The sequence below is a fragment of the Crinia signifera genome, chromosome 11 (assembly GCF_055691185.1).
Source record: "Crinia signifera chromosome 11, ASM5569118v1, whole genome shotgun sequence".
Lineage (NCBI taxonomy): Eukaryota > Metazoa > Chordata > Amphibia > Anura > Myobatrachidae > Crinia > Crinia signifera.
In genome coordinates this window covers 110561812-110589465 of record NC_139227.1, presented here as the reverse complement: position 1 = coordinate 110589465, position 27654 = coordinate 110561812, and the positions used below count along the sequence as shown (strand labels likewise).

Genomic DNA, 27654 nt, shown 5'->3' with positions numbered 1-27654 from the left:
TTAATTATATATAAAATGTACTATAGAACATGAATTATTCACGTTTTTGGCAGGTCGCAGAGCATGATGCGCACGTCATTATTTAATATTGCTGCTGTTTATTAAATAGATGCAAGTGAGAGAGAAATTCTAGGAATTAAGGTGCGTACACACTACACGCTTTTTTTTTTAGGATCTTCGGTGTTCACCTCGAGCATCATAGTGACAAATTCCTCGCTGAAATATTGCGCCTGTTTGCTGTATCCGCTCAATCTAATTGCTGTATGTATCATTTTGGAGCTAATTTTTTTTATGGCCATGGCATAAGATTGCTGCACAAATCATGAAGACAGTTTTTGTTTTCTTTCCTTTCCCCTTTGTGACCTTTTTTTTATTGCAGTTATTTTTTGTTCATGCACTTTGATTGACAGGTGTGTGACGTCATTGCCCCTGGACTGCCAGTAGGCAGTGACGTATATCTGACACCTGAACACGTGGTGCTAAATTCTCTTCTATGTAAGGTATAGGTCATGCCTGTTTGTCTGTATATCTTTCCTGATGACAGTTTTGAATAAAACCAAAATGTAGAAGTTCAGCTACTTGTTTCTTGTTTTTTTAAGTCCATGAGTGCTGCCTATTCTCCTAAAGCAGTGGTGGGGAAACTTGACACTCCAGCTGTTGTTGAACTACACATCCCAGCATGCCCTGCTACAGTTTTGCTATTTGGCCATGCCAAAACTGATGCAGGGTATGCTGGGACGGGTAGTTCAACAACAGCTTGATTGTCAAGGTTAGCCATCACTGTCCTAAGTATTGTATACATCGTAGGAAGGCACCCGGCAGGATTCTACACATTATGGGCCTTATTCTAGTTCACTCTTTCTGACAAAATCCTTCTTAGATGGACAAAACCATGTGCACTGCAGGCGGGGGGGGGGGGGGAGATGTAAAATGTGCAGAGAGAATTAGATTTGGGTGAGTTATTTTGTTGATGTGCAGGGTAAATACTGGGTGCTTTATTTTTACACTGCAATATAGATCTTACTTTGAAGTAAAACCCCACCCAAATCTAATTCTCTCTGCACACGTTACATCTGCCCCACCTGCAGTGCACATGGTTTTGTCCATCTAAGAAGGATTTTGTCAGAAAGAGTGAACTAGAATAACCCCCTATTTCCAGAGTGCTGCGTGTTTCTGCTTATATGCGGTCCTCTAACATGTGATACATCGCATATAATCCCAACAAACCCTGCCCAGCTGCACAAGCTATCCAAAAGATTGCTTGTGCAGCCGGTGCAACTCGCAGGCTCCTGTGTGACACACACACAGGACCGTGCATCGGGCCTGCTGTCATTCACCTGCAGTTTGGGATCTTTTCCTGTGACTGATCACCCCACTCACAGTAAAAAGAGCCCAAACTGTAGGTTAATTGGCCTAGTGTATGGGGGCCTTGAAAGGTCTGCAGTGCAGTAACTCAGCACACAGACCAATTGACAGCTAAGTTTGGAAGTACATGGGGGATATAAAGTGGGAACTATCAGCTGCTGTGCTCGTTGCTGCATATGCCACCCCCATATCTCAAGCTCTAACACCAAACTTCCGTTCATTAACAAAGCAAACAGCATTGGTATTGCTTCACCTCACACCCACTACTGCAGCAAACCAATTACCCAGTTTCATTATTTTGTGTTATGACAAGTTTTGAAGTTCTCTATACTGCTGGCTGTTTAGTATTCTCACCTGATAGAACTGCCTGGTCTGACCACTGCTAACAATTATTCTCCATGTTATACACAGGGCCTGATTAACCAATAAGATAAGTGGGCTGCAGCCTGGAGCGCTGGGTCCTGGGGGAGGGCACAATAGATTGCGCTGGGATGGGAGCACTTACTGGTGACAAGAAAGGTCTCGTGAGCTCTTCCCTGGGGATCTGTGGGAACAGCAATGCCTGGTTGGATTGCCGACATAACTGAGGCAATGACGCTGGGAAAAGGTGATTCTGAGGCTGTGATTGATGCCACTGCAGCCGTTGCCAGCACTGCTAGAGCGGTAAGTGGCATTATGAATGAAGCGGAGGCCGGAGCCTGTTACAGATTTTAGACTGAATAGGAGCTAAAAAAAATTATGAGGGAGGCGGCCAACACTAATAGCCTATGGTGCCTGGAACCCTTAATCAGGCCCTAGTTATATAGATGCCCTCAGTGTCACAAATACAATAATTAGCACCATGTGTGGATATTCTGCTGGCCACACATCAGACCAACTTTCCTCCAACCAATGGAATAAAAACCTGGGACCGGAGGATTGGAGCAAATGTAATTTGTAATTAAGTCATTTGTTTCCCAAATCGGAAAATGGACAACAACTGTCACTCAGACAATGTACTGTAGTTGGACCTATTTGATGTAGACATTTTCACTGAATGATTTTGTCCATTCTCCTGAGTTTGTGAGGAAATTGCTTATTGGCATTTGCCCCCATACAGTACCAGATTTTCAGTCCAACCAACCAACTAGTTGGATGGTTGGTCTGGTGTGTGGCCAGCATTAGTAATGACTACTTCTGTGCACCAACTAGGTCATCTAGGAAACATGGAGTGAGAGAGGTCCATGAAGACCAAAGTCGGGAAACACTAGATCAATTCCTCATGTATTTCAAACAGGTAATGTTGAAAACATGACTTGTTAAGGTATTTTAGAACTGAAGTTGAGAACCACGGAGGTAATTTTAACTTTGTGTGGCTTTCCCATGGCTAACCTGCAAAAAAAACATACTGATAGTTTCATTGGCTAAAGCTGGGTACACACCTAAAGGTTTTTACTGCAGTCGTCTGCTGGTGTTAGATGTTTAACAAATGTGTAATTATGTATCGGTCACGTGGTAGCTGCACACCGCTCTGTAGAGATATCAGGGCTAGTCTGCTAATTAATGCAACAAATAATAAAATATTTGGACAATGTCTCACCCGCAATTGGTCAGATATTCCCTGCCTGCCACCACTTCAGATGCAAGTGTAATTATACTTGACAGTGGTGATTTATCACTAATAGCAACAGAGAGATTGCAGTTCCCTCTGGTTAAATAAAAAAATTACCTAATAATTATAGCAAAAAAATAAGAAAAAAAAATATGGATTTAGGATTGAAAAGTGCAGTCACATTATAAGGATACTAAAGGGGAAAAAAAGCTCTGAGTGCCCAAGTAAACTTGTCATAATAGGTGTAAAAAGAAAATGATCAAGCAAAGAAGTTTTTTTTATCATAATGACCCATAATGTTTTCCTTATATAGGAAATAAAAAAAAAAATGATACACTTTTTATTTGAATTTATATAACAAATGTGAACGACGCTGGACCATTTTTAGCAGATATTTTGAACATCTCTCAAAGAGATGTTGGCACTTAATGGGTTAAGCCATAGTGTATTATTCTTCACTGTATACTTTAAGACACGCTGTATACGTGTCATGTAGGATCCCTGCGACATTTGGCACCAAAAAAACAATGTCGACCATGTGACCACAACCACGCTTCCGTCCCTCTAATGCTGGGGTCTAATTTCTGTCTTTAGATGTCTAAATAGAGGGGTTCGACGATAACATGGTCAATCTAGACAGCGTCGATCCACTCTACCAGGGCCATTTAATACTTTCAGCAGATATCCGAGGGTCGCACTCCAGAAATAGGGGGTGTGTATTGTAGCACACCATATACCCCTTTTACGCATCATGCAAAAAAATAGTAGGCCCCTTATACTTCCCCTTACATACTATGCCGCACAGATTGAGCCAAAAGTCACATTATGCCACACGGAATGAGTGAAATTACACACTGAAGAAGTAAAAATTCACATATTCCATGTCCCTCCTATTTCCACACACCAGGTCCCCCTTAGTTATTTCACACACCTGCCCCTCTTTTGATATTCCAAACACCTGCCATGAAAAATGGCGCTGATTGCAGACCCATGCACGGCGACTCACCCATCCTCTGTGGCGGCCCTGTGGCTGTAGAGACATGTGGGGGGCGGACGGCTCGGCCATGATGTATGTGTGTCCGATGGCAGCTGTGTGTGCCCACGGTGTAGTCCTGCAGGCTTCCGCGTATGCGCCGGACCTGGCACCTGCTACACACAGGTTGAGCATCGGCTACACAGGACTATGCCGTGCGCACACACACAGCAGCGGCGGGCTAGTCAGGAGCTGTTCACGGGCCGCATGTGGCCGGCCAGTTGCCCACTCCTCCTGCACTATACAATACCATGGAGGGACAGGGTTAAGGCGCTATGGGGCCCCTGTCAGGTTTCTCAGAATCAGGATGCCGAGGTTGATCCTTTGAATGCTAGCATCCTAATCATTTGGGAATCGTATGTGTCACAGCATGCATTGTTGGTAATATTGCAATGTCGTAGATTGCATCTCTGGTGAAAAGTGGGACTATAATGCACTCTTACTTAGAAAAGAAGAAAGGACAGCCCCTCCCCCCCCCAAAAAAAAAATTGGAAGCAGAAACATCAGATTCCAGACAGACATCCAGAGATTTCCCAACCATGTCCCAGGACGATGCATGTAACACATTTCCATCCTGCCTCTGCTCCCTAATGTCTCTGATTATTATACTGGTACATTATCATACAGGCAGGAAGCGGGTACAGTAATGTATACACAATCAGAATGAAAGCAACTGTACATACATGACAGTATTGTAGAATGGTAAAGGATTACTACTCACTGTATTGCAAGACACAATTTGTTTTATATGTACTTTTGTCAATATTGCTCTCTGGCATTACAACAAGAGTAAATATGTAATACTATAAGCATGCTACAATGACATATACCCACTAACATGATTGAAAACATTAGATCACATGACTATGCATTATTTCTCAAAGTCAGCAGTTTCCAGAGAACAGCATCACTCCAAGACAAACTACTGACAGCAACACTTCCCCGACTCACTGACAGCAACAATTCCCAGACTCACTGACAGCAACAATTCCCCGACTCACTGACAGCAACACTTCCCCAACTCACTGACAGCAACACTTCCCCGACTCACTGACAGCAACACTTCCCCAACTCACTGACAGCAACACTTCCCCAACTCACTGACAGCAACACTTCCCCAACTCACTGACAGCAACACTTCCCCAACTCATTGAGAGCAGCCCATACCCTGCTAGCCAGCTCTTACCCAGTACTCTCCCCTGCCAGCTGAAATGAGCTGCTCTGGGGGTCTCTGCCTGTACCAGTTTTCCTGCAGGCACTTCTAGCCGCTGTTCCTGGTTCCCCATGTTTCAACCACTGAAGCTGCAACCAGCTCTCTAGGTGCACTACACCTGCCTGCAGCAGAGGGAGGGGGTGATACAGCTGCTATGCACTAGGGATGCCATTGACCATCGATGATTCTAAATCATCGATGGTTTATGGACGATGTCAAATGCATTTGCCATCGATGGGGGAGAACCATATGGTTTCCCTCCATCGATGGCACAGCAAAACCAATGTTTAGTTTTTGTTTTTTCAAAGCATCGGACACGAAGCGTAACACACCCATGAAGCCCCGCCCCCATGTTCTGATTGGCGCACGGGCCTGTCAGTCAAAGAAAAAATGGCCGGTTGCAGTATCGCCATCGATGGCATCTGTGCCGATGGCCATCCCTATTTTGCACTGAGATCTACCAATCAAGCTCCAGTGCTACACATTTATACCCCTTTCAGACCGCACTTATTACCGGGTAAAATACCAATTTTTTTACCGTTTCAAAACGGTAATACGTGCGGTGTGAAAGGTCCATTTTGAATTTACCGGTTGAAGAAAACCGTTTTAAAAGCAGGGTCCTACCCCCTTCAGTGTCCCTGTGTAACGTGATGGGACAAAACGACATTGAAACGGTAATACCATAGTTGCCGACTCTCCGGGAGAGGGCAGCCAGTCAGCCACTGAAGTAGGGGGGCGGGGTCATCACCGGGAGGGGAAAGGGCGGTTCGGGGGTGGAGCCACGTGCGGGCTGCACTATCGGGGGCGTGGCTACAGCAAACACGCCATTTTAGCCCCGCCCCCCGCAGTGCAATGTCGGTATTTCAGTCATTGCACTGCGGGGGGCGGGGCTAAAATGACGCGATCGCCTCATTTGACCCGCGGACCCCCCCGCCAGGTGGGGGTTCGCGGGTGATAGGGGAATATGCGGGAGGGTTGCCCCCCTTTCCGGGGGGCCGGGAGGGGGACCCGATTTCCGGGACCCTCCCGGCCATTCCGGGAGGGTTGGCAACCCTGGGTAATACCCCTTTCAGACCGCACTTTAACTGGGAATATACCATTTAAGATATGCAGTGTGCAAGGGGTTAAGGCTGTCTGACCCATTTGTAAAACATTTCAAATTACCGGGTCAATGCAGAAGCTGGAGAGTGATAAAGTACCAACCAATCCGCTCTTGCTGTGTTTGAAAAAAATGACAGCTAGGAGCTGATTGGTTGGTACATTATCTCTCACTCCAAGGCTTAGTACAAATACCCCTCAATTCCTAATATGCATGTGACGATTACAGTGCTGACTGTTATGTACTAAAGTATACTAACAGCATTTAAAGAGTTGGGCTGGTGGGCTGTGCTGCCGAGAATAGGCACCGACTTACTATCACACACTGGCCGCCGCAGGATACAGTGTAGCCTCCAATGTTACTGTTCTGTCCGCAGCACCTGGACAGACCGGAAGTAGCTGAGTGCAGGGTGCTCACTGTTATACAGTCTCTACACAACAAGTGCCCGCACATGCAGTTCCGAGTAGGAGACTGACGGCGTGTGCTTGATGTCAAGGCAACTACTGACAGCATTCTTTTAACCTATGATTAGTTGTGTTAACGGAATGCTGGGGCCACATATATAAAATGCTTCCCTTCCTCCAGCACAGAGCTGGTATATCATGGGAGGGAAAGGCATTCTTACAATTAAGAAAATAAAAGTTTGTTTTCTGGCTTAAAAACTATATCACGTTAGAAAAGAAATGTCATTAAATTGATATTTTTCCCTCGCTGGAGCAGACATTTTTCCTGGAGCTCCGTTAGTACTGTAATATCACGAGACACGGTCATTGGGTCTGCTCTATTTATGTTGACATGCATTGAGTCGACCACTGAAGCTTGACAGTCCTTAGGTTGACATCTGAAATAGGTCGACATGGCTAATGTCGACAGGGTAGGACGGAAGCATTAGTTTTACAATGACAGTATAGAAGTACATGTGGATGGTGATGCCCCGCCCACAGCGCATCTCCCTGTGATCTTGCCTAGGAGCAAGCACTGCACATTCATAATTGCCGGCGTCAGTAGCAATAGACATCATTACTAAGATGGAAATTTTGTTGAGGATACGATGTTGCCCATAGCAACAAATCAGATTCTTTCTATTATCTTCTAGAAGGTGCTACATAAATAATTAGAAACTGGTTGGTTGCTATGTGCAACATTCCATCTTCAATAGAACCTTAGCAAATTTACCCCAAGATACAAGAAGGAACTACACAGTTTTTGGTACTTGTGTCCTAGCATGGCGCCCGTCGTAGGTGATCGCATACCTTAACTTACGGTATGCGATGGACGCGACTAACGCACTTTCAGGGCTATTTTTAGCCTTTTCCCCGACAATTAAAAAATCACGTCCATCGCATGCCTTAAGTTAAGGCATGCGATGCGACCGATGCGATGGATGCGATTTTACATAGGGAACAATGTTAAATGGGCCAATGGGCCAATGGACCCGATTTTTCATTGTATACCAACCCTTATGGGTATTTTACATGTGAAATGCCCCCCCCCCCCCCATTGTTAACGCCACCCCACGATGAACGCCAACCCGAAGCGTGGCGAGTGCAGCGAGCCCGCGAGGGGCGGTGGTACGCGTCCTCCAACCTTTTCATACCCCCACTATCCACGTCGGCGTGGAGTTGATTTTATATAGTGTGGCGAGCGCAGCGAGGCGAGCAGATGCGTAATACCTGTGAAGTAATGTGCGGCCCCTCGCGGGGCTCGCTGCGCTCGCCACGCTTCGGGCTCGGTGGCTCGCTGCGCTCGCCACACTATATAAAGTCAACTCCTCGCCGACGTGGATAGTGGTGATATGAAAATGTCAGAGGACGCGTACCGCCGCCCCTCGCCGGCTCCCTGCGCTCGCCACGCTTCGGGTTGGCGTTGATCGTGGGGTGGCATTAACAATGGGGGGGCATTTGACCCATCAGGGTGGGTATACAATGAAAATTGGGGTCTGGAGGGCATTTAACATTGGGCCCAATGTAAAATCAGGTCTCAGGTACCATATTACATTGGTTCCAATTTAAAAATCGCATTGAATGTGTCGATCGCATCGCATGCGATTTGGTTGCATGCGATGGACGCGATTTTTTAGGACCTGATGGATACAATCTTTATCGCAGGTGCCGTGCTAGGAAACAAGTACCAAGTTTTTATATCCCAATAAAATGGTAGCAGCCGGTTGCAACATTGGCTTCAGACAAGTAAATTATCATACCTCCCAACAGTCTCGACTTTCCAGGGACCATCCCGTTTTTCAGCGTTGCAGAGGATGAAAAGGGGGGCCCGACGGAGACATTGCTTGCATATGACACACCCCTCATTTGCATAGACCACACCCCATTTTCGCTGCGGGCGCGTCTATGGTGCGCGACGGTCCCGCATCCTGTTTCCAAGAAGTTGGGAGGTATGAGTTATGGAAGAAGGGGCCAGAGACAACAGTGTAATGTTTCCAAGGTTTCCCTTGCCCCGTACGGCCTCCAATGCTCCATAAAAAGAGCCCTGATATTATTAATAGTGCTTTCAACTTTGGGGCCATTTCTTAAGATGACTACACACGTGGTTACGGAACAGATGGTAGACAATGTCTATGTTGACACCTAAGATTGGTCAACATACCCTAGGCTGACACTGACAGAAGGTTGACACAATCTTAAGGTCGACATTGTCATGGTCAACTTGAATAAGATTTTCACTTTTTTGGTGTCTATGTCGACATGAACACCGTATAAGTGTACCACTTCCCCTCGCCAAGCTTCGGGCATGTATATTCTCACTCTATGCCCACTTGGATAGTAAAGTATGAAAAACCACCTTTTTAAGAACAAAAAACGTGAAAAACTCATGACCATGTCCACCTTAAGCTTGTGTCGACCATCTGTCAATGTCGACCTAAGATATGTTGACCATGCATACATGCCAACCTAGTTACTGTCAACCATTAGTGGTCAACCTGGTGACTGTCAACTTAGACATTGTTGACCCAGAGAACGCACACCCGCACACATACAGATTATCTATCCACTTATTCCACGGGAAATACTGAATAAAATAATCATTACTTACATCTTCTGTGGTCTCCTGAGATCTCTCCACATGCTTCCATACAGTGTATGTCTATCAGCACTCTGATTGGTAGATGGCTCCAGCCATCCCCAATCAGCATTCAGGCGACCAATCACTGCCTGGCTGCCGGCTAGCTGCTTTGCTTGTTTGTCATTCACAAACAAATCAAAAGGGCAACATTCTCGGGATCCGTATGGCTGACAAACAACGTCTATCATGACACCATGTGGTCAACATACATGTAGTAGACATGGTCAAAAGGTGGAAAGAAACAAAAGATTGACATGGCTACGGTGGACACTAGAAATGGTCGACCTGAGTTTTATGGGCAATTTTTTTTTTTTTGCTATTTTATACTGTCATGCTGATTCAGTCAGGAATGGTATGTTGTACTGAGTGCAGCGAGGTTCCTGGCCGGAAGCATGGTGAGTGAAGTGAGCCATGCAATGGGATGTGGTAGACTAATTGGGGGTCGGCGTGCTCAAATGTTAACACCGACACCCAAGAAATGTAAAAAATTTATGTTGACTTTTCATGTGTCAACATTTTTCCAGTATTGACCATTTGCATGTGTCACTCTTTTTACAGTGTTGACCTTATGGTGTCGACTTAGACATTACCACTCCCAACATTCTGTACCAGCCACCCAAGAAGCTCTGGATGATCCCTGTCTCAGCCCAACCTGTCTGGAAGGACCCTTGGATCACAGGGTCATGGGCAACTTCCCAGAGTACCCCAAAGTACCATTTGCTCCCACACTCTGGGTGGTTATTCAGATGCACATACAAGGTACGTCTTTTGGATATGTTATGGGTGTCCCAGGTGCTGCACTGAATACACAGGCCCTGATTCATCCACATTGGAGCATACCTCCCAACATGACCCATTCCAGGATGGACAAACTGCTCTTCTCCTGGACTTTCATCTTCATTTATGATTGGCCCTCACTTGTTTGGAACAGGTGAATTAAAAATAAAAGTGTTTCATCACAGCTGATGGCAATCATAACTTAAGAGGGAAGTCCAGGAGCAGAGCATTGTGTCCCCCCTGGAGAGGGGCATGCTGGGAGGTATGGAGCATTGTGTCCCCCCTGGAGAGGGGCATGCTGGGAGGTATGTTGGAGGCCTTACTCAGATGGAGTATCTGCACTTAGTTTACGGCCGGTGAAAGTGTCAACAGTGCAACCAAAAGTGGGCGTCTCAGTTCCTCCACATTCATACGCTCATACACCATGGAAGGGCTTGTCATGGTATTCATGGTAAAGTTGCCGATGTGCGACCACCCACACGACCATCGTTGTGTCCGATTCAGCCCTTAAATTTCCCATTTGTTCAGTGTGCCAATTACACTGTGATTATCTTTTCATTTTCTTGTCTTCTAAAGCAAATGATGCTTCGTTTGTTTTTATGTAATTTAATGCATGTTTATTGAGAACCAACAATGAGGAACAATCATCAAGTCTATACTGTGACAGACACCAGTGGTGGGATCTGTGGGTGTTTGGCACCGCTGCAGAAATATAAAATGGGCCCCCATCCTCCACCCCAACTAGGGTGGCATATGCATATCTAATGCCGGGCAGCGCTGGGAACACGCTCAGACGCTGCCCGACTGCTCCTGATGACGGTGCGTTGCTCTGCGGCTGTGTGCAGCGTGACTTGTCAGAGGTCATGTTACATAGCCCACCTGACACATCACCCGACTGCCGCATTATTGCCCGGCACCCGACCACCTCACCAACACGTGCTCCCGGCCACCGCACCACCACTGCTCAGCTCCTGCACTGCCACTCAGATAAGTGACACTGCTATGGAGTGAGAGGAGGGGGATTAAAGTTTTCCTTTATACTGACAAACTCAATCCGGGTGTCTCTAACCCCAACAGTTCACAATATGCATCACGGCATGAGTGAGTGACAGGGAGAGGCAGGGGGAGGCAGACTGTGACAGGGAAAAACAGTGGGTGACAGGAAGAGGATGATAGTGGCAACAGTGGGGCCCTTAGTCCTCAGGGGCCACAGTGCACTGCACCGCATGCTGGGATGTGTAGTTTCACAACAGCTGGAGGGCCACAGTTTGGACATGTCTGCGGTAGATTATGTGGAAGAAATCAGCAGTTGTTGGACTAGATGTGACATTTTCCCAAATGCCCCAAGAGTATTATATAATAAAATTATTGGTACTCTTTACCTAGCACGGCGCCCACGATTTTGATCGTGGGCATCGCAGGTAAAAAAATCGCGGGCATCGCGGCCATTGAATGCACTAAAAATCTGGTGCGACGCGATGCCCGCGATTTCCCATAGGGACCAATGTTAAATTTCTCAATTGACCCGATTTTACTGTTCAATGCCTCAATTGACACGATTTTTCCATAGTAAACAATGTTAAATGGCCCACAGAGGCTAAATAGCCACCCTGAAGTGTGAAATGGCCCCCACAATTGTTAACGCCACCCCACGATCAACGTCAACCCGAAGCGTGGCGAGCGCAGCGAGCCCGCGAGGGGCGGCGGTACGCGTCCTACGACCTTTTCATACCCCCACTATCCACGTCGGCGTGGAGTTGAGAATAGAATAGTGTGGCGAGCACAGCGAGCCACCGATCCCGAAGCGTGGCGAGCGCAGCGAGCCCCGCGAGGGGACGCGGATACCTTCACAGGTAAACGCGTCCCTTCGCGGGCTTCACAGGTATCCTCGTCCCCTCGCGGGGCTCGCTGCGCTCGCCACGCCGACGTGGATAGTGGGGGTATGAAAAGGTCGTAGGACGCGTACCGCCGCCCCTCGCGGGCTCGCTGCGCTCGCCACGCTTCGGGTTCACGTTGATCGTGGGGTGGCGTTAACAATTGTGGGGGCCATTTCACACTTCAGGGCCATTTAACATTGTTTCCTATGGAAAAATCGGGTCAATTGAGGCATTGAACAGGAAAATCGGGTCAATTGAGACATTTAACATTGGTCCCTATGGGAAATCGCGGGCATCGCGTCGGTCGCGTCGCACCCGATTTTTTAGTGCATTCAAGGCCCGCGATGACCGCGATGGGCGCCGTGCTAGGTAAAGAGTACCAAATTATTATTATTATTATTATTATTATTATTATTAGTAGTAGTAGTAGTAGTAGTAAATGTTTTATTGAAAATATTTATTACTGTATTACTGTGAATGATATAGGGATAGAGGATATAAGACACAATGGGCCTTATTCTGCTTGGAGCGTCCGGGCCGGACGCGTACGTCCCGGGTTTTTTTTCGATCTGCGCATGTGCAGATACGCTAATGCGCCGGCGCGAACACTCCACAACGCTTACGGCCGGGGTCTCAACGTGCGAAAAAACCTGTACGCGAGCGTACGGGTAATGGGGCGGCATAGGGGCGTGTTGATGGGAGCGGCCGAAATAATGAGGGAAAATGGGCGTAAATATGGGCGTACACGGGGGTGTGCACCAGAAATGAGCGGTGCTACTACCGCACGATCGACTAAGGCACCGTTCGTTTCGGACACCAAACAGGCGGCCGCCAACCGCCAGCTAAAACCACCCCTACAGATACCGCATGCCAGCGTGCGCCTGAGTTGGCTAATTAACGCTGATTACTACTCAAACACATACACCTGAATGTAATAAGCAATGCTGCAGTCTATTAACTACAAACCATGATTTCACTGCCTGCAAGCCACACATGCAGCACGCAAACACATTGGAAGCTTATGTTTCTATACTTCTCCACATTTAAAGGTTTGTTTAATTTAAGGTAAGAATCTTTTTATACGCTAAGGTAGGTATTTGCTAAACAGACACATTCACTACCTGCTTTCATAGACTTTACGCAGTAGCACACTCAATCTACACAAGTCGACATGTGTCAACGTGTTCACTCTAATACTAACATAGGTTTTGTATTTAGGATACAATAACATAAACCACATCTAACACCTACAAAGGATGTTTCAGCAATGTTTGAAGCCCATGACCACTATTTTCCACACAATCTTTGTATAGTACCCAAAATTATGACCTGTACCACTATCTCATCTGCTATGATTTGGATTTCACTACACTCTGGATGTAAGATGCCACCAATCACATTATTGCACTCTCATCTCTCTAACAAAGGATTCCTACATCTGCTTATGACACTGTCAAATCATATATATTTTAAAAGTTATGCATGTTTGTTCACAAGCTAATTTATCATGTTTGGCCCATTCACACATCTTTTTTTAGGGAGGACACATATGCATTCCTACACAAATGTACCTTTTCACCCTTGTTTGTCTGCCTCACCCACTCCATGAGGAAAGCATTGTTCTGGACCTGCTTTTACCTACTACTGTAGGAGCTACCTCACCTGCACACAAACTGCTTTCTCACCTATTAAGTTGCTCTGCACATGTTCTGACACAAACTAATTAGCAGGGAAAAGTTGGATAGGAACATGGGAATGGCCATGGAGAGGGTTACACATGGGAAACTTCCCCCACAGTTCAACAAATGTTCAAAAATACCCTGGTTAGTAAGTACACATAAATCTAGTATTTGTTTCACACAAGAAATGACACATACCACAATTTTGATTTAATTTGTAAAATAAATTTATTTGCTGTTCAGCATCACAGCTTGACACTTTAATGTGAGAAATCAAAACAAACAAATAAAATAGACACACAAATAATAAAACAGCCAGAACAAGAGGTTGCATATCTCCAAACATGTGTTACCCTGCAAATGCAATGGTGAAAGAAATGGGGACACCAGAATACGTACTGCAACAACCAGGGTGAATACTAAGCAAGATACACACCACCAAAAAAAAATATCCTGCATTTGTAGAGGTCAAAATACGAACTTTCATGCCCATGGCACGCAAATGGATCGATGGGCAACTCAGGAAGCGGATGTCCAGTGCAATTTAAACCTTTGGCCTCCAACCACAGAGGAAGTGAACCAGGTCTCATTTGGGCCCTTTTTTGCCCCTTTTAGATGGGGCCTTGGGGACAGGGGCCTTTGGGTCAGCTGGCTTTCGGCGTCTTCCCCTAGTCGCCACAGGAGGGTCAGCCGAGGTGGAAGGTTGGGGAGCAGCTTGGGGTGGGGCAGCAGATGGGGGATTGTCCCTTAGGGACCTGGCGGTGGACAGCTGCTCCGCAATAAGTTCATTCTGGCGGCTGAGGTGTTGGCCAATGCTTAGCATGCCAGCCGCCAGAGTTTCATTAATGCGGTTCAACGCCTCAACCTGCAGCTGGTTTGTGGCCTTCCACTCCGCCAGAAAATCCGCCACCTGCTGCTGACGGATCGCAGCATCCACCCCTTGCTGCTCGATCCTGTCCAGCGTCACCAACAGGCTCTCACTCAATGTCTCCTGTGGCTGGGGCTGGGGGCGACGTCTTGCTGGAGGCTGGACCACCTGCTCCACCTGTGGCTCTGCAGAGGAAGATGCTGCCGGTACATCCTGACTTTCTGCTTCTGCTAGGATAAGAATTGAAAACAATGTCACCATCACATACGCAATAAAAAATATCTTTCTAAATACAATGCATTACTGTGACTTACCATCAAAAGCAGCAGCAAAGACCTCCACCGGGAGCTCACTGTCCATATTGGAGATCCCCCTGATCTCCCCCACATCGATGACGTCACAGGAGTCCAGCTCCAGGGGGGTATACTCCAAATGGTCAGGCATAGGACCGCTCCCGGTGGACATGCTGTGGTTGTACCGGTCAGTCATCTTCCTCTTCAGGGCACTTTTGAAGTCAGTCCACCTACAAGTTTAAAAATACAAATATCACCATGAGATATGTGCACCACTGTGCTACGTGTAGGGTTACCACCTAGTCCCTTTAATTCCGGACACATGTTACTTACACAGGTTCTGTGGCAGTTTAAAATTAGGTGAAGTGGAGTCTTGAAGTCAGCCAGCCACAGAACCTGTGTAATTAATATGTGTCCAGAATTAAAGGGACTAGGTGGTACCCCTAGCTACGTGACATTTCCTAGTGTGGGTGATCTTTTGTGCCATGTGTGGCCAAATATTTCTTTGATGGACAAAACCATGTGCACTGCAGGTGAGGCAGGTGTAAAACCCCACCCAAATCTGATTATCTCTGCACAAGTAACACCTGCCTCACCTGCAGTGCACATGGTTTTGTCCATCTAAGAAATATTTGGCCAGAAAGAGTGAACTAGAATAAGGGCCTCAGTTCCTGCTGGAGACTGCTGAAAAATTGCCCTGACAAACACACTAACCTTTTCTTCACCGCGTCCCAAGTTCTGACCACTGGTGCCACCTGGTTCACTTCCTCTGTTATCTTGTCCCAAAGGTTTCTCCTTGCACTGGCACCCGGCTTCCTGGTTGCCAATTCAATCCATTCGCGTGCCCTGGGCACGAGAATTCGCATTTCGGCCTCTACAAATGCAGGGTTTCTCCTTCTGGTGGTGGTATCCTGCTCAGTCATCACCCTAGATGTTGCAGCACGTTTTCTGGTGGCCCCAGCTCTCTCACCATGCACCTGCTGGGTCACACCTGTTTGGAGAGATGCAACCTCTTGTTCTGGCTGGTTGCTTGGCCCTTGTGGAGCTGGTGGAGGTTCACCAGGGCCTGTTACTGAGGGGCCCGCTTGATCTTGCAGGCGACTCCTCTCTTGGGCCCTCCTTCTCCGCTCCTGTTCCCTCTTCTGTAATGCTTGAAGCAGGGATTCGGCTTGTGCTCTCTGCAGAGCGTCCTCTGCTGCTGAATCGTCAGAGTCAGACATGTTTGCAGCAATTGTGGGCTGCATCTGACTGAATATTTATATGTTAATCTCCCGCCACGAACAAGGGGGCGTATATTTTTCCCCGCAAGGTAGATGCAAATTTACGCCGATATTTCCCGCCGATAATTGCCGCTTAAATTACGCAGGTCTCAATGCACCTGATCAATCACCCGTATATGTATATACACAGGTTGTGGAGCATTGTGGGCTACATCGTGAAATGTGTGCACCTGTCATTCCAATGATGAGTGTTGTCAGCTGGTATCTGTTGGAGTTCGTGTATGCTTTGTGAGTCACATTTCAAAACATCACGTTATAATGCTTTCCTTACATATGTAATGTGTATGAAATTGTCATACAGCAACATGTTGCATTGTGGCCCTTTAGGCAGCGTAGTTATAAGTAGAGGGTTGCGTGTATTATTTTCCGCCTACTGTATATACAGTACTCCTCTTCATGCATATCGGTGTATCGTGCCCCCTTTAGGCAGCGTAGTTATAAGTAGAGGGTTGCGTGTATTATTTTCCGCCTACTGTATATACAGTACTCCTCTCCATGGATATCGGTGTATCGTGCCCCCTTTAAGCAGCGTAGTTATAGGTAGAGGGTTGCGTGTATTATTTTCCGCACACTGTAAATACAGTACTTCTCTCTTCATTGAATGCATGCTGTTGGTTGTGGTGTGTGTATATCGGAACGGTCCGCGTAAGTTTCTATTCGCATCCAGTTTGTTAATGTAAGAAGGATTAATAAAGTTAATACCAAACAAACAATTTTTTACACCAATCAGCAAGCACCAAAAGTGATATATGTACCTGCAATTAATAACTGCGCCATTGCCACCATGACTTCAACCAGGGCTAGGGCGTTTTCTACCCAGGAGCTATTGGCCTTGGTTGAGGTCATGGACCGCCGCCTGGGGCCCAGGGGCCCTTATGTATCGAATCGAGAAAAGCGGCGGGCATACAATGCTGCCCGCCGGCTAATTTTCGCCAGGACCGGCGTGGATAGGAGCCTGGCTCAACTGGAGCGGCGCTGGTCGGACCTGCGCCGGCGGCAGCCAGTGTTGCTCAGCACACTTCGCCGCCATATTGCCCGATGTAAGTTTTTATTTACTAGTATGCCTGCGTTATTTTGCAAATGTTTTCTGTACTTTTTATAAATGTGTCCCTGAGTATGTGGGTGTATATGGGTGTATATGGGGGTGTATATGGGTGTATATGGGGGTGTATATGGGTGTATATGGGGGTGTATATGGGTGTATATGGGGGTGTATATGGGTGTATATGGGTGTATATGGGGGGTTTATGGGTGTATATGGGGGTGTATATGGGTGTATATGGGGGTGTATATGGGTGTATAGGGGGTGTATATGGGTGTATATGGGGGGTTTATGGGTGTATATGGGGGTGTATATGGGTGTATATGGGGGTGTATATGGGTGTATATGGGGGGTTTATGGGTGTATATGGGGGTGTATATGGGTGTATATGGGGGTGTATATGGGTGTATAGGGGGTGTATATGGGTGTATATGGGGGGTTTATGGGTGTATATGGGGGTGTATATGGGTGTATATGGGGGTGTGTATGGGGGGTATATGGGGGTGTATATGGGGGGTATATGGGGGGTATATGGGTGTATATGGGGGGTATATGGGTGTATATGGGGGTGTATATGGGTGTATATGGGGGGTATATGGGGGGGTATATGGGGGTGTATATGGGTGTATATGGGGGTATATGGGGGTGTATATGGGTGTATAGGGGGTGTATAGGGGGGGGTTTAAGTAGTTGATCAGTTTTTGGGTGTAGGATATCAAATAGTTTGCATGATAAATGTCTGAAATTTCACAGCAATGATAATTTTGAAGGTTATGAGCATGACTAATGTGAATTTTTCTTTCACCCTTTTTTATGAAACCCAATCTTCGATTTCTATGCCATCAACATGAACATTTCAGCATGGGCAAGGGCACGCATTGAAGCCCGGGAGCAGGCAGCCCGGGACCAGGCAGCCGAGGAGGAGGAGGAAGAGGAGGAGGAAGAAGAGGAAGAGGAAGAGGAGGAGGAGGAAGAGGAGGAGGAGGAGGAGAAGAAAGAGGAGGAGGAAGAGGAGGAGGAGGAGGAAGAGGAGGAGGAGGAAGAAGAGGAGGAGGAAGAAGAGGAGGAGGAAGAAGAGGAGACCCAGGGTGCAGTTTGCACCCACACAATTTCCCCATCCCCCACCCCCTCCACAACCCCCACCCCCTCCACAACCCCCCCCCCTCCCCAACCCCCACCCCCTCCACAACCCCCCCCCCCTCCCCAACCCCCACCCCCTCCACAACCCCCCCCCCCTCCACAACCCCCACCCCCTCCACAACCCCCACCCCCCCCCCTCCCCACCCCATTTCCAACCCCCCTACACCTCTCCACCACCCACCCCCAAACCTCTCCACTCCCCAGTCACACCCACTACCTCGGTCCAAACACCAGGACCATCCACCTTGCTCCTGCCCCCCCCCAACCACTCCACAGCCAACCAGCGGCGCCCAGGATGGCTCAAGTAGCCGTAAGTAAATAATGTGTCTAATGTTGACCTACACATTTCTACACATAAACAATCACAACAACCACATATGTGTATCCAACATCAACATTAGTTGCAACATATCACTGCAGGCCGACCATGAGGTGTGTCCTGTCCTTCTCCAGGAACAAGGCTCCCCTTGGTGGTTTTTTTGAGTGTGGCCATGCCTCACCCCTTGAATAATTGACATAACAGTACATCCAATGAGATATCCGACATTAGTGGTGTGGTAGTTATGTGGCTCCAGGTGTTGGGTAACTCCAGTTCCCAGCATGATGTGCAACACAGGGCCAGATTATAATGGAGGCGCAAGGGGTCAGTGCCCCTGGGACCCCCTCTAGCTAGGGGCCCCCTGTGGTTGTCATTTTTTTTTTTAAAAAGAAAATGTTTAAGTTATGTTTTTTTTTTTAGCTAAATGTTTTGTGCATGGGTGGGGTAGTGCTGCAGCTTCTCCTATCTGCCAATGTGACAATGATTTATGGTGCTGAGCATCGGGAGGCAAGGCACACTGATTGCACAAGTGTGCAGTGCATTTCTGGGAGTTGACTAAGTCCCATGACACTTTGCACCAGAGGACAGAGGCTGAGAAGTTTGTGCTGAGCTCTGATTGGTGGAGCTCATTACATGCTTCTCAGGTCCATGGAGAACAGCAGCAGCAGCTTAGTCATAGGAGGGTTTTTAATCAGAGGCAGCACTAGGACTGTGAGGTCTCCTCCAGAGTAAGGGCCAGAGGGACAAACACAGGCTTTTCATGTGGTGTGTGTATATATATATATATATATGGTGTCTATTATTATTCCGAGTGCCGCCAACCCCCTGTCTATATATATATATATATATATATATATATATATATATATATATATATATATATATATATATATATATATCCCCTGCAGGTAACCATTGACCAAGTTTATTCTGCCTTTACTCTATGTTTTGACAGTATAATATTCGCCCATGCAGTGTGCGGCCAGTAATGACAAGTGCAAGGGGGCCCCCCGCTCTAAAGTACCCCGGGCCCCCCAAAGGCTTAATCTGCCACTGGTGCAACTTAAATGTAGAGATTGTTTTGGTAATAGTGTGTGAGGCCATGCGGATGCATGCTTTACAAACATAGCTGTAGGCCTATAATTTGTACAGCAATGTCCTAAATTTAAAATAGTAAGGAGTGCTTAAGCCACAACAATGTCATAACCCTTAAATAGCACAGGCTAATTGTGAGGTTAGAGGAGAGTCCCCCAAAACCAAAGTACCAATTGGGATACAGCATACATTCATTGATGAAGGAGTAATTGAATTAATGTTATTTACTATGTACAGTATGTGTGTGTTAACATATTATTTTTTAGTACTGTGTTTACAGCAGACCCATCTTCAATGTAGTTTCTAAATGTATGTGGCCTTCACACATAACTCTGAACTTTTTATTATGTACAAATACAACAAACATTTGTGTATATTAATTTTTTGTTTTATCCCTTCATTACAGACACTGAACAGCAGCAGGAGGAGGTGGCCGCAATAATGCGGGAAATAATGGTCACCCTGGTGTACCTGCAGCTACTTTTTGGGCTTCTGGAGGCCCGCCTTTAATTTTTTATTTATCCCCCCCCCCTTTTTATTTTTGTATCCAATAAAAGTTTGATGACAGTTCGAAATTGCCTGTGTTTTTAATAATAAATATGTTAGAGGGCGTGTAAGGGTAGGTACATACAGATGTGTACTGTAAGTTATACTTGTAATTTGAGGTGAGGGGTAATGATTGATGTGTGAATGTGTGTGTTTTTGAGTAAAATAACACATAGTGAAAATGCATGAATGTTTAATGTTGTTCGATTAAAACATCACACATAACATCAGGGTAGGTATACATGTTACACATTTTGGACAAAGTAATTACGTACATAATTTAGTACATATACAGAAACACCAACATAACTTGATTTAAAAGTAACAGCAATATGGGGACACATAGATAGTGATTAAAATGCCACATTAGAACATAACAAATATACATGTAATGTGGGTTAAAATGTAGTTTTATTAGGTCTTTATTAAGGTAGACAATTGAGTTAATAGAAAACAATAAGTGAATAACAAATAGATGAATTAATCAATTGTCAGATTAGTAGTTGAGAGGCAAGATTTGCAGGTCCATATATGTGAAGGGTATGCCAGCGTGCACGGACGTACGCTCACTCTCACGAGCGGTGACATAAGCTGAGTTTTCCATTGAAAACAATAGGGACCCGTCCGTGCAAACTGGCGTACGCTCAGATCGCCGCAAGAAGGCGGTGGGGAGACGGAGGAAAGACGGCCGTAGACGGCGCCGTACGCTCAGTTGTACGCCTGTTGTCGGAGTGCAAGGGCTGGCCCGTCCGCGTACGTTGCCGTACGCTCATTTGTACGGCACTCCCCTTCTACGGTATTTCTGGCCGTACGTAAGCGGCTGATTTGTGGGTGGACTTAACCCTAACGGCCGCGTACGGCTAGCGTGCGGTAATTGTGAACGTACGCACGTTTGGCCGCTCCGATCAGAATAAGGCCCAATATAACTGTGTTTATTAACCATGCACAGAACTCCACAGTTATTAATTGTATAAACCATTTGAGAAAGCCCTAATTTGCGCCAGCCAGTTGCAATGTAGGTTTGATGGGCACATGTTAATTGATGGCAATAGCTTTTGGCAGAGCAGAGGTTAAGCAGGTCTGGAGGAAGGAACGATCTTGTGCACACATCCATTAATCATTCTCAGGATATCCCTGATGAACACCTTCAGGAGCTGAGATTTGCATTAAAAAGAAATGTTTAGGCCCCCGCCTTGACTCTCTCCTGGGATGTGAGGGTGGTATTTGTCTGTGAAAGACATCTCTACTGCAGGCAAGTCATCAGCGGCTGCCAGCTGCTGCCCACACACACCAGCCCTTTTAGCAGGTTCAATGCATCTTTGAATTGTGATATTTGGGGATATCCCTGCCACACACACATCCTCTCCTCCTCATCCTTTACCATTAATATCAGCAACAACAAAAATAACAATGTCACAGCCTACAGGGAAAATAATTGGATTTCCCTATCACACTTGTCAAAAAACAACTAATATCAGTGGACACTGGGATTTCAGATAATAGATCTATTTACAGATGCATCTCCCTCCTTCATACATTATTGATGTGTCTTCGTGAGGCTTCCTCCATCCTTTGCCAAATGCCTGGTTTAGGTGATATATTTATGGAAGAGGCATTTAAATGCAGCCCCACGCCTGGGGGAGGTTGTCTAGATCAAAACACTCTCTGCATCCTACGTTACAGTGATTCCAATGTGTGTTTTGCTGTTTATCAGCGAAATAACTGGCTAATAATACTAATGCGTAGAGATTACACAAGCTACTTTTAATTAGGGTGAAAATTAGGGAGGCTCAATTTAAGCAGACGAGGCAGCTGTCTAGAGAGGACAGGAAACAAATGATCAGTGTGCCGCTGATGGGGGTTCTATTAGTACCGCACTAGCGTACCGTGTCCATACACTCAAAGACCTTTGTTATATTCCTGACTTTGTTATCAAGACCAGATTAACAATGGAGCAAATGGCATTACAGCCACGGGCCTCCACATAAACATAGGCAACGTGGAAGCTTATTGAACCAGCCACCCAGGGGCTACATGGTCAGCAGGGCCGGCCTTAGGCATAGGCACACTAGGCAATTGCCTAGGGCATTTTGAATTCCTAGGGGCATCAGCAGCTTCTGCTGATTAAAATGATATGCAGCATGCCTATATTTTGTGTGTGAGTGAGGCTGTATCTGCATATGAAATAGTGTATTCATGGAAATCACTGTAACATAGCATTCCGTATACAGGTACAGCCACAGTCGCACACAGAATATAGGCATGCTGCATATCATTTTAATCATCGGAAGCTCCTTGTGTGTGCTGGTCATAACAATGCAAATAAGACGAATTTTCAGCAAAAAAGGCACCAAACGTTAGCAGAAGGGCCAGGAGCTGCATGGCCTATTGAGACAAGATGTATGAGGAAACATCTGAATCCAAGCAGAGGCAGAGGTCACAGTATTAGCGGCTGTGCGAGTGCTGTCTGTGGGTGGGTTGGTTGTGCAATAGTGTTCGGCATATGTGTAAGGGGCATTATGTGTGTCATGTATAAATGCATTAATAATGTGCGACATATGTGTAACAAGCATTATGTGTGTCATGTGTATAAGGGCATTAATAATGTGCGACATGTGTAATGGGCATTTTGTGTGTCATGTGTATAAGGGCATTAATAATGTGTGTCATGTGTAAGGGGCATTACTGTGTGGTATTATCAGGGGTGCCGAGAGAAAGGGGTAGGGGGTACAAATTACCCAGGCCAAAGCCTGATGGGAGGGCCCAGTGGGGGCCCTGGGCCCCCTCCCCTTAAGTGACAGCAGCAGCTGCAGCTCTTCTCCTCTGCCCAGCACACACTGCTTTGTGCTGGGTTGCAGTGTGACCATGGAGGTGGTTAAAATACAATATTTTCTCAGGATTTTTTTCTAAGGGTATAATTTGATGAGTAATGTATATAAGGTAAAGTGGTACTACAATGTGATGTAACATGAATAAGGGACACTCTCACATGATATAATGTGAATAAAGTTGCACTACTGTGTGGCATAATTTGAATTTGGGGTAAAATTGTGTGGCCATGCCCCTTCCCAGCAAGAACGCACCCCTATTTGGGCTGCGCACCAAATGTGTGCACTGTTTCTATTTAAAATATTGCAGGTAGGAGCACCAAAATGATGACTGCTATGATGAGGGTTGATGGTGCTGGGAAAGGGGAGCAGTGTCAGAGGCGGAACTAGTGGCGGTGCTAGGGGGCACCAGCCAAAATCTTGCCTAGGGCATCATTTAGGCTAGGGCCGGCTCTGATGGTCAGCCATAAATCACACCGATTACAGTGGGACAATCTGGCTAACTGCAGACTGTCCCGCTGTCCCACCCAGTGGCGTCGAGAAGGGGGGGGGGGGGCTACTTTTTATCCTGTCCCGGGTCTGCTGGAGGGTCCCGGGTCCCGCTCTCCCTCCCCCACTGCAGGAAACCGGGCAGTGGGGAGAGAGATGATAGGCTGCCGCTGTAGCACAGCCTCTCTCCCCAGCTACGGACCTGCTGCTCAGTGAGCTGAGCTGGGGAGAGAGATAGCTGCAGCGGAAGCCTGTCCTCTCTCCCTCTCATTTTTTTTTCCATGGGAGTGTGGCCACGCCCCGGAGGCCCTGCCCCCACCTTTATTTTACTGTGGTTTGTTCGCCCAGCATGCGAATGGATGTTTTACATAAACATCCTCTCCCATGACAGTGGGAACCTCCCCCATGGCCGACTGATTGAATGATGGTTAAGGTGCATGTGCATGTAAGGGTGGCCCAGACCACTTGTACAAATGCGTGTAGTAATCCAGGGAATATGGCATCCGGTTATGTCATCTGTCCGCCCCCCGCACGTCACAAACGCATTAGCATGTGTACACCCAGTGTTTTCATGGGGACAGCTACGAAACGCTGGCCGTTCACATATGCTAGTGGAACAGCCTGTCACCCCGCGCCCCTCTCCACCCCCTGCTCGAAAGGCTGGGAGCGTGCACCCGGCGAACAGATTTAGCGCTGAGTTCCCACGTTCCCACGTGCAGAAATGCTGCTGCACATGGTCCCAGTTCGAATGCGCACCCGGCCGAATCAACCTGAATAAGGGCCCATGTGTCACCCAATCAGGTCCAGCTTCCTACTATCCCGTCGTTCCATGCTGCATGGCCAGAAGCTCGTTTCCTTATATTACTCATGCTCGGCCTGCGACTTTGTTACACGCCGCGCAGAGCAATTTGCAGACTTGCGCAGGGCAGGATTTCAGTTTGGCAGCGCGGCGATTATCTGCTGCTAAGGTCGACAATGGGAAGCTCAACAATGAAAAGGTCCACATGAGTTGTTGACGGGGTTATTTTGTCCCGAATGTCGACATAGTCAACGAGGACACCGGCAAAGTGTACCGTGTCCCCGCGCATGCCTCTATGAGCTCCCCATACTTCGGGCACGCTTTTTGTTCTCTCGCCACGCTGTAGTGGATGGTAGGGCGTGAAATACCGACTGTCAGCACATGTCGTTTAAAAAAAAATGTGAAAAACTCATGTCAACATTTTGACTGTCGACCTTCCAATTGTCGACCTAATGCTTGTGTCAACCTTCCACCCTGTCGACCTTAGCCATGTCAACCTATTTGTCCGTGTTAGGCCGCCAGTGCAGAAGACTCACTATATTCAGTCTGAATGACAAATGCGATAAATCATAGGGAAATGTTCCTACTGTAACCTCACTCCTTGTCAGGTGGTTTAGGGTAGCGGAGAGCAGTCAGTCAGAGGAAATGGTAGCAGGTTGCGCTGTCACATATTAATAGCATTTCTGATGTCTCTGCAGCAGCCAATTGGAGGTCACTGAAGGAGAAGCAGCCTCCGAGTGAGTGACCTGTGGCAGCCTAGGAAGCCAGCAGTTCCTGTAACAGTCTGGATCACCGTAGCAAAGAATCTTCTTCCTATAATTACTACATTTCTTAATCAAATAAATATACGCAATTCTTTGTAACAATGGAACATATTCATTTTCAGAAGATTTTATTTTAATTATTATTTTATTTATAAGGCGCCACAAGTGTTTCGCAGCGCCGTACAAAGGAACAGTACAGGTAGACAAAACTTAACATTACAGTAAATAATCACTTCACTTTTCCTGCTCGGAGGAGATTACAATCTAGTAGGAAGGGGAGGCAGACAGATTACATTATTTATTTATTTATTAACAGTTTCTTATATAGCGCAGCATATTCCGTTGCGCTTTACAAAGGAGACAGTGATACAACAAACAGGGTATTTACAGACAGTCAAAATGTAGAAGGGCCTTGCTCACAAGCTTACAATCTATAGGGAAATAGGCATTGATACATACGGATAGATACTGTATTCTTTATTGCATCGATTCCACCAGAATGCAAGGTTCTATTAATGGTTCTGGAATTTGATAAGCTGCCTGAAGAGATGAGTTTTTAGGGAACGCTTATAGGTTTGGAGACTGGAGGAGAGTCTTATTGTGCTTGAAAGGGCATTTCACAGAGTGGGTGCAGCCCGAAGAAAGTCCTGCAGTCGGGAATGGGAGCAAGTAATGAGTGTAGATGAGAGACGCAGATCTTGGGAGGAGCGTAGAGGTCGGGTTGGACATGAGGTGCAAGCAGGTGGCTTGATAGCAGGATGTAAGCAGGTGGGAGGTGGCTTGATAGCAGGGTGTAAGCAGGTGTTAGGTGGCTTGATATCAGGGTGTAAGAAGGTGGGAGGTGGCTTGATAACAGGGTGTAAGCAGGTGGGAGGTGGCTTCATAGCAGGGTGTAAGCAGGTGGGAGGTGGCTAGATAGCAGGGGAAAACGGGTGGGAGGTGGCTAGATAACAGGATGTAAGCAGGTGGGAGGTGGCTTGATAGCAGGATGTAAGCAGGTGGGAGGTGGCTTGATAGCAGGATGTAAGCAGGTGGGAGGTAGCTTGATAACAGGGTGTAAGCAGGTGGGAGGTGGCTAGATAGCAGGGTGTAAGCAGGTGGGAGGTGGCTTGATAGCAGGGTGTAAGCAGGTGGGAGGTGGCTTGATAGCAGGGAGTAAGCAGGTGGGAGGTGGCTAGATAGCAGGATGTAAGCAGGTGGGAGGTGGCTTGATAGCAGGATGTAAGCAGGTGGGAGGTGGCTAGATAGCAGGATGTAAGCAGGTGGGAGGTGGCTTGATAGCAGGATGTAAGCAGGTGGGAGGTGGCTTGATAGCAGGGTGTAAGCAGGTGGGAGGTGGCTTGATAGCAGGGTGTAAGCAGGTGGGAGGTGGCTTGATAGCAGGATGTAAGCAGGTGGGAGGTGGCTAGATAGCAGGGGGAAATGGGTGGGAGGTGGCTAGATAACAGGATGTAAGCAGGTGGGAGGTGGCTTGATAGCAGGATGTAAGCAGGTGGGAGGTGGCTTGATAACAGGGTGTAAGCAGGTGGGAGGTGGCTAGATAGCAGGGTGTAAGCAGGTGGAGGTGGCTTGATAGCAGGGTGTAAGCAGGTGGGAGGTGGCTTGATAGCAGGATGTAAGCAGGTGGGAGGTGGCTTGATAGCAGGATGTAAGCAGGTGGGAGGTGGCTTGATAGCAGGGTGTAAGCAGGTGGGAGGTGGCTAGATAGCAGGATGTAAGCAGGTGGGAGGTGGCTCGATAGCAGGGTGTAAGCAGGTGGGAGGTGGCTCGATAGCAGGGTGTAAGCAGGTGGGAGGTGGCTTGATAGCAGGGTGTAAGCAGGTGGGAGGTGGCTTGATAGCAGGGTGTAAGCAGGTGGGAGGTGGCTTGATAGCAGGGTGTAAGCAGGTGGGAGGTGGCTTGATAGCAGGGAGTAAGCAGGTGGGAGGTGGCTAGATAGCAGGATGTAAGCAGGTGGGAGGTGGCTTGATAGCAGGATGTAAGCAGGTGGGAGGTGGCTAGATAGCAGGATGTAAGCAGGTGGGAGGTGGCTTGATAGCAGGATGTAAGCAGGTGGGAGGTGGCTTGATAGCAGGGTGTAAGCAGGTGGGAGGTGGCTTGATAGCAGGGTGTAAGCAGGTGGGAGGTGGCTTGATAGCAGGATGTAAGCAGGTGGGAGGTGGCTAGATAGCAGGGGAAAATGGGTGGGAGGTGGCTAGATAACAGGATGTAAGCAGGTGGGAGGTGGCTTGATTGCAGGATGTAAGCAGGTGGGAGGTGGCTTGATAACAGGGTGTAAGCAGGTGGGAGGTGGCTAGATAGCAGGGTGTAAGCAGGTGGAGGTGGCTTGATAGCAGGGTGTAAGCAGGTGGGAGGTGGCTTGATAGCAGGATGTAAGCAGGTGGGAGGTGGCTTAATAGCAGGATGTAAGCAGGTGGGAGGTGGCTTGATAGCAGGGTGTAAGCAGGTGGGAGGTGGCTAGATAGCAGGATGTAAG

At 47.2% G+C, this 27654-nt stretch overlaps 1 protein-coding gene across 5 annotated transcripts in view; it reads right to left on the bottom strand.

Moving 5' to 3' along the window:
• METTL15 (methyltransferase 15, mitochondrial 12S rRNA N4-cytidine) overlaps nucleotides 1-27654 on the bottom strand; it is a 203283-nt gene that overhangs the window by 163727 nt on the left and 11902 nt on the right. Inside the window, exon 1 of one of the 5 annotated variants that reach the window (XM_083164225.1) lies at nucleotides 6617-6742. The exons of 2 other annotated variants lie outside the window; for them this stretch is intronic. Coding sequence is in view for 1 of the 3 variants with exons in the window: in XM_083164224.1 (XP_083020350.1) it covers nucleotides 6561-6565 (5 nt within the window). In the remaining 2 variants the exon portion in view is untranslated. Of the gene's footprint in view, nucleotides 1-6560; nucleotides 6743-27654 lie in introns of those variants that run through there. 2 more of the 5 variants (XM_083164226.1, XM_083164224.1) reach the window with 2 other exon arrangements.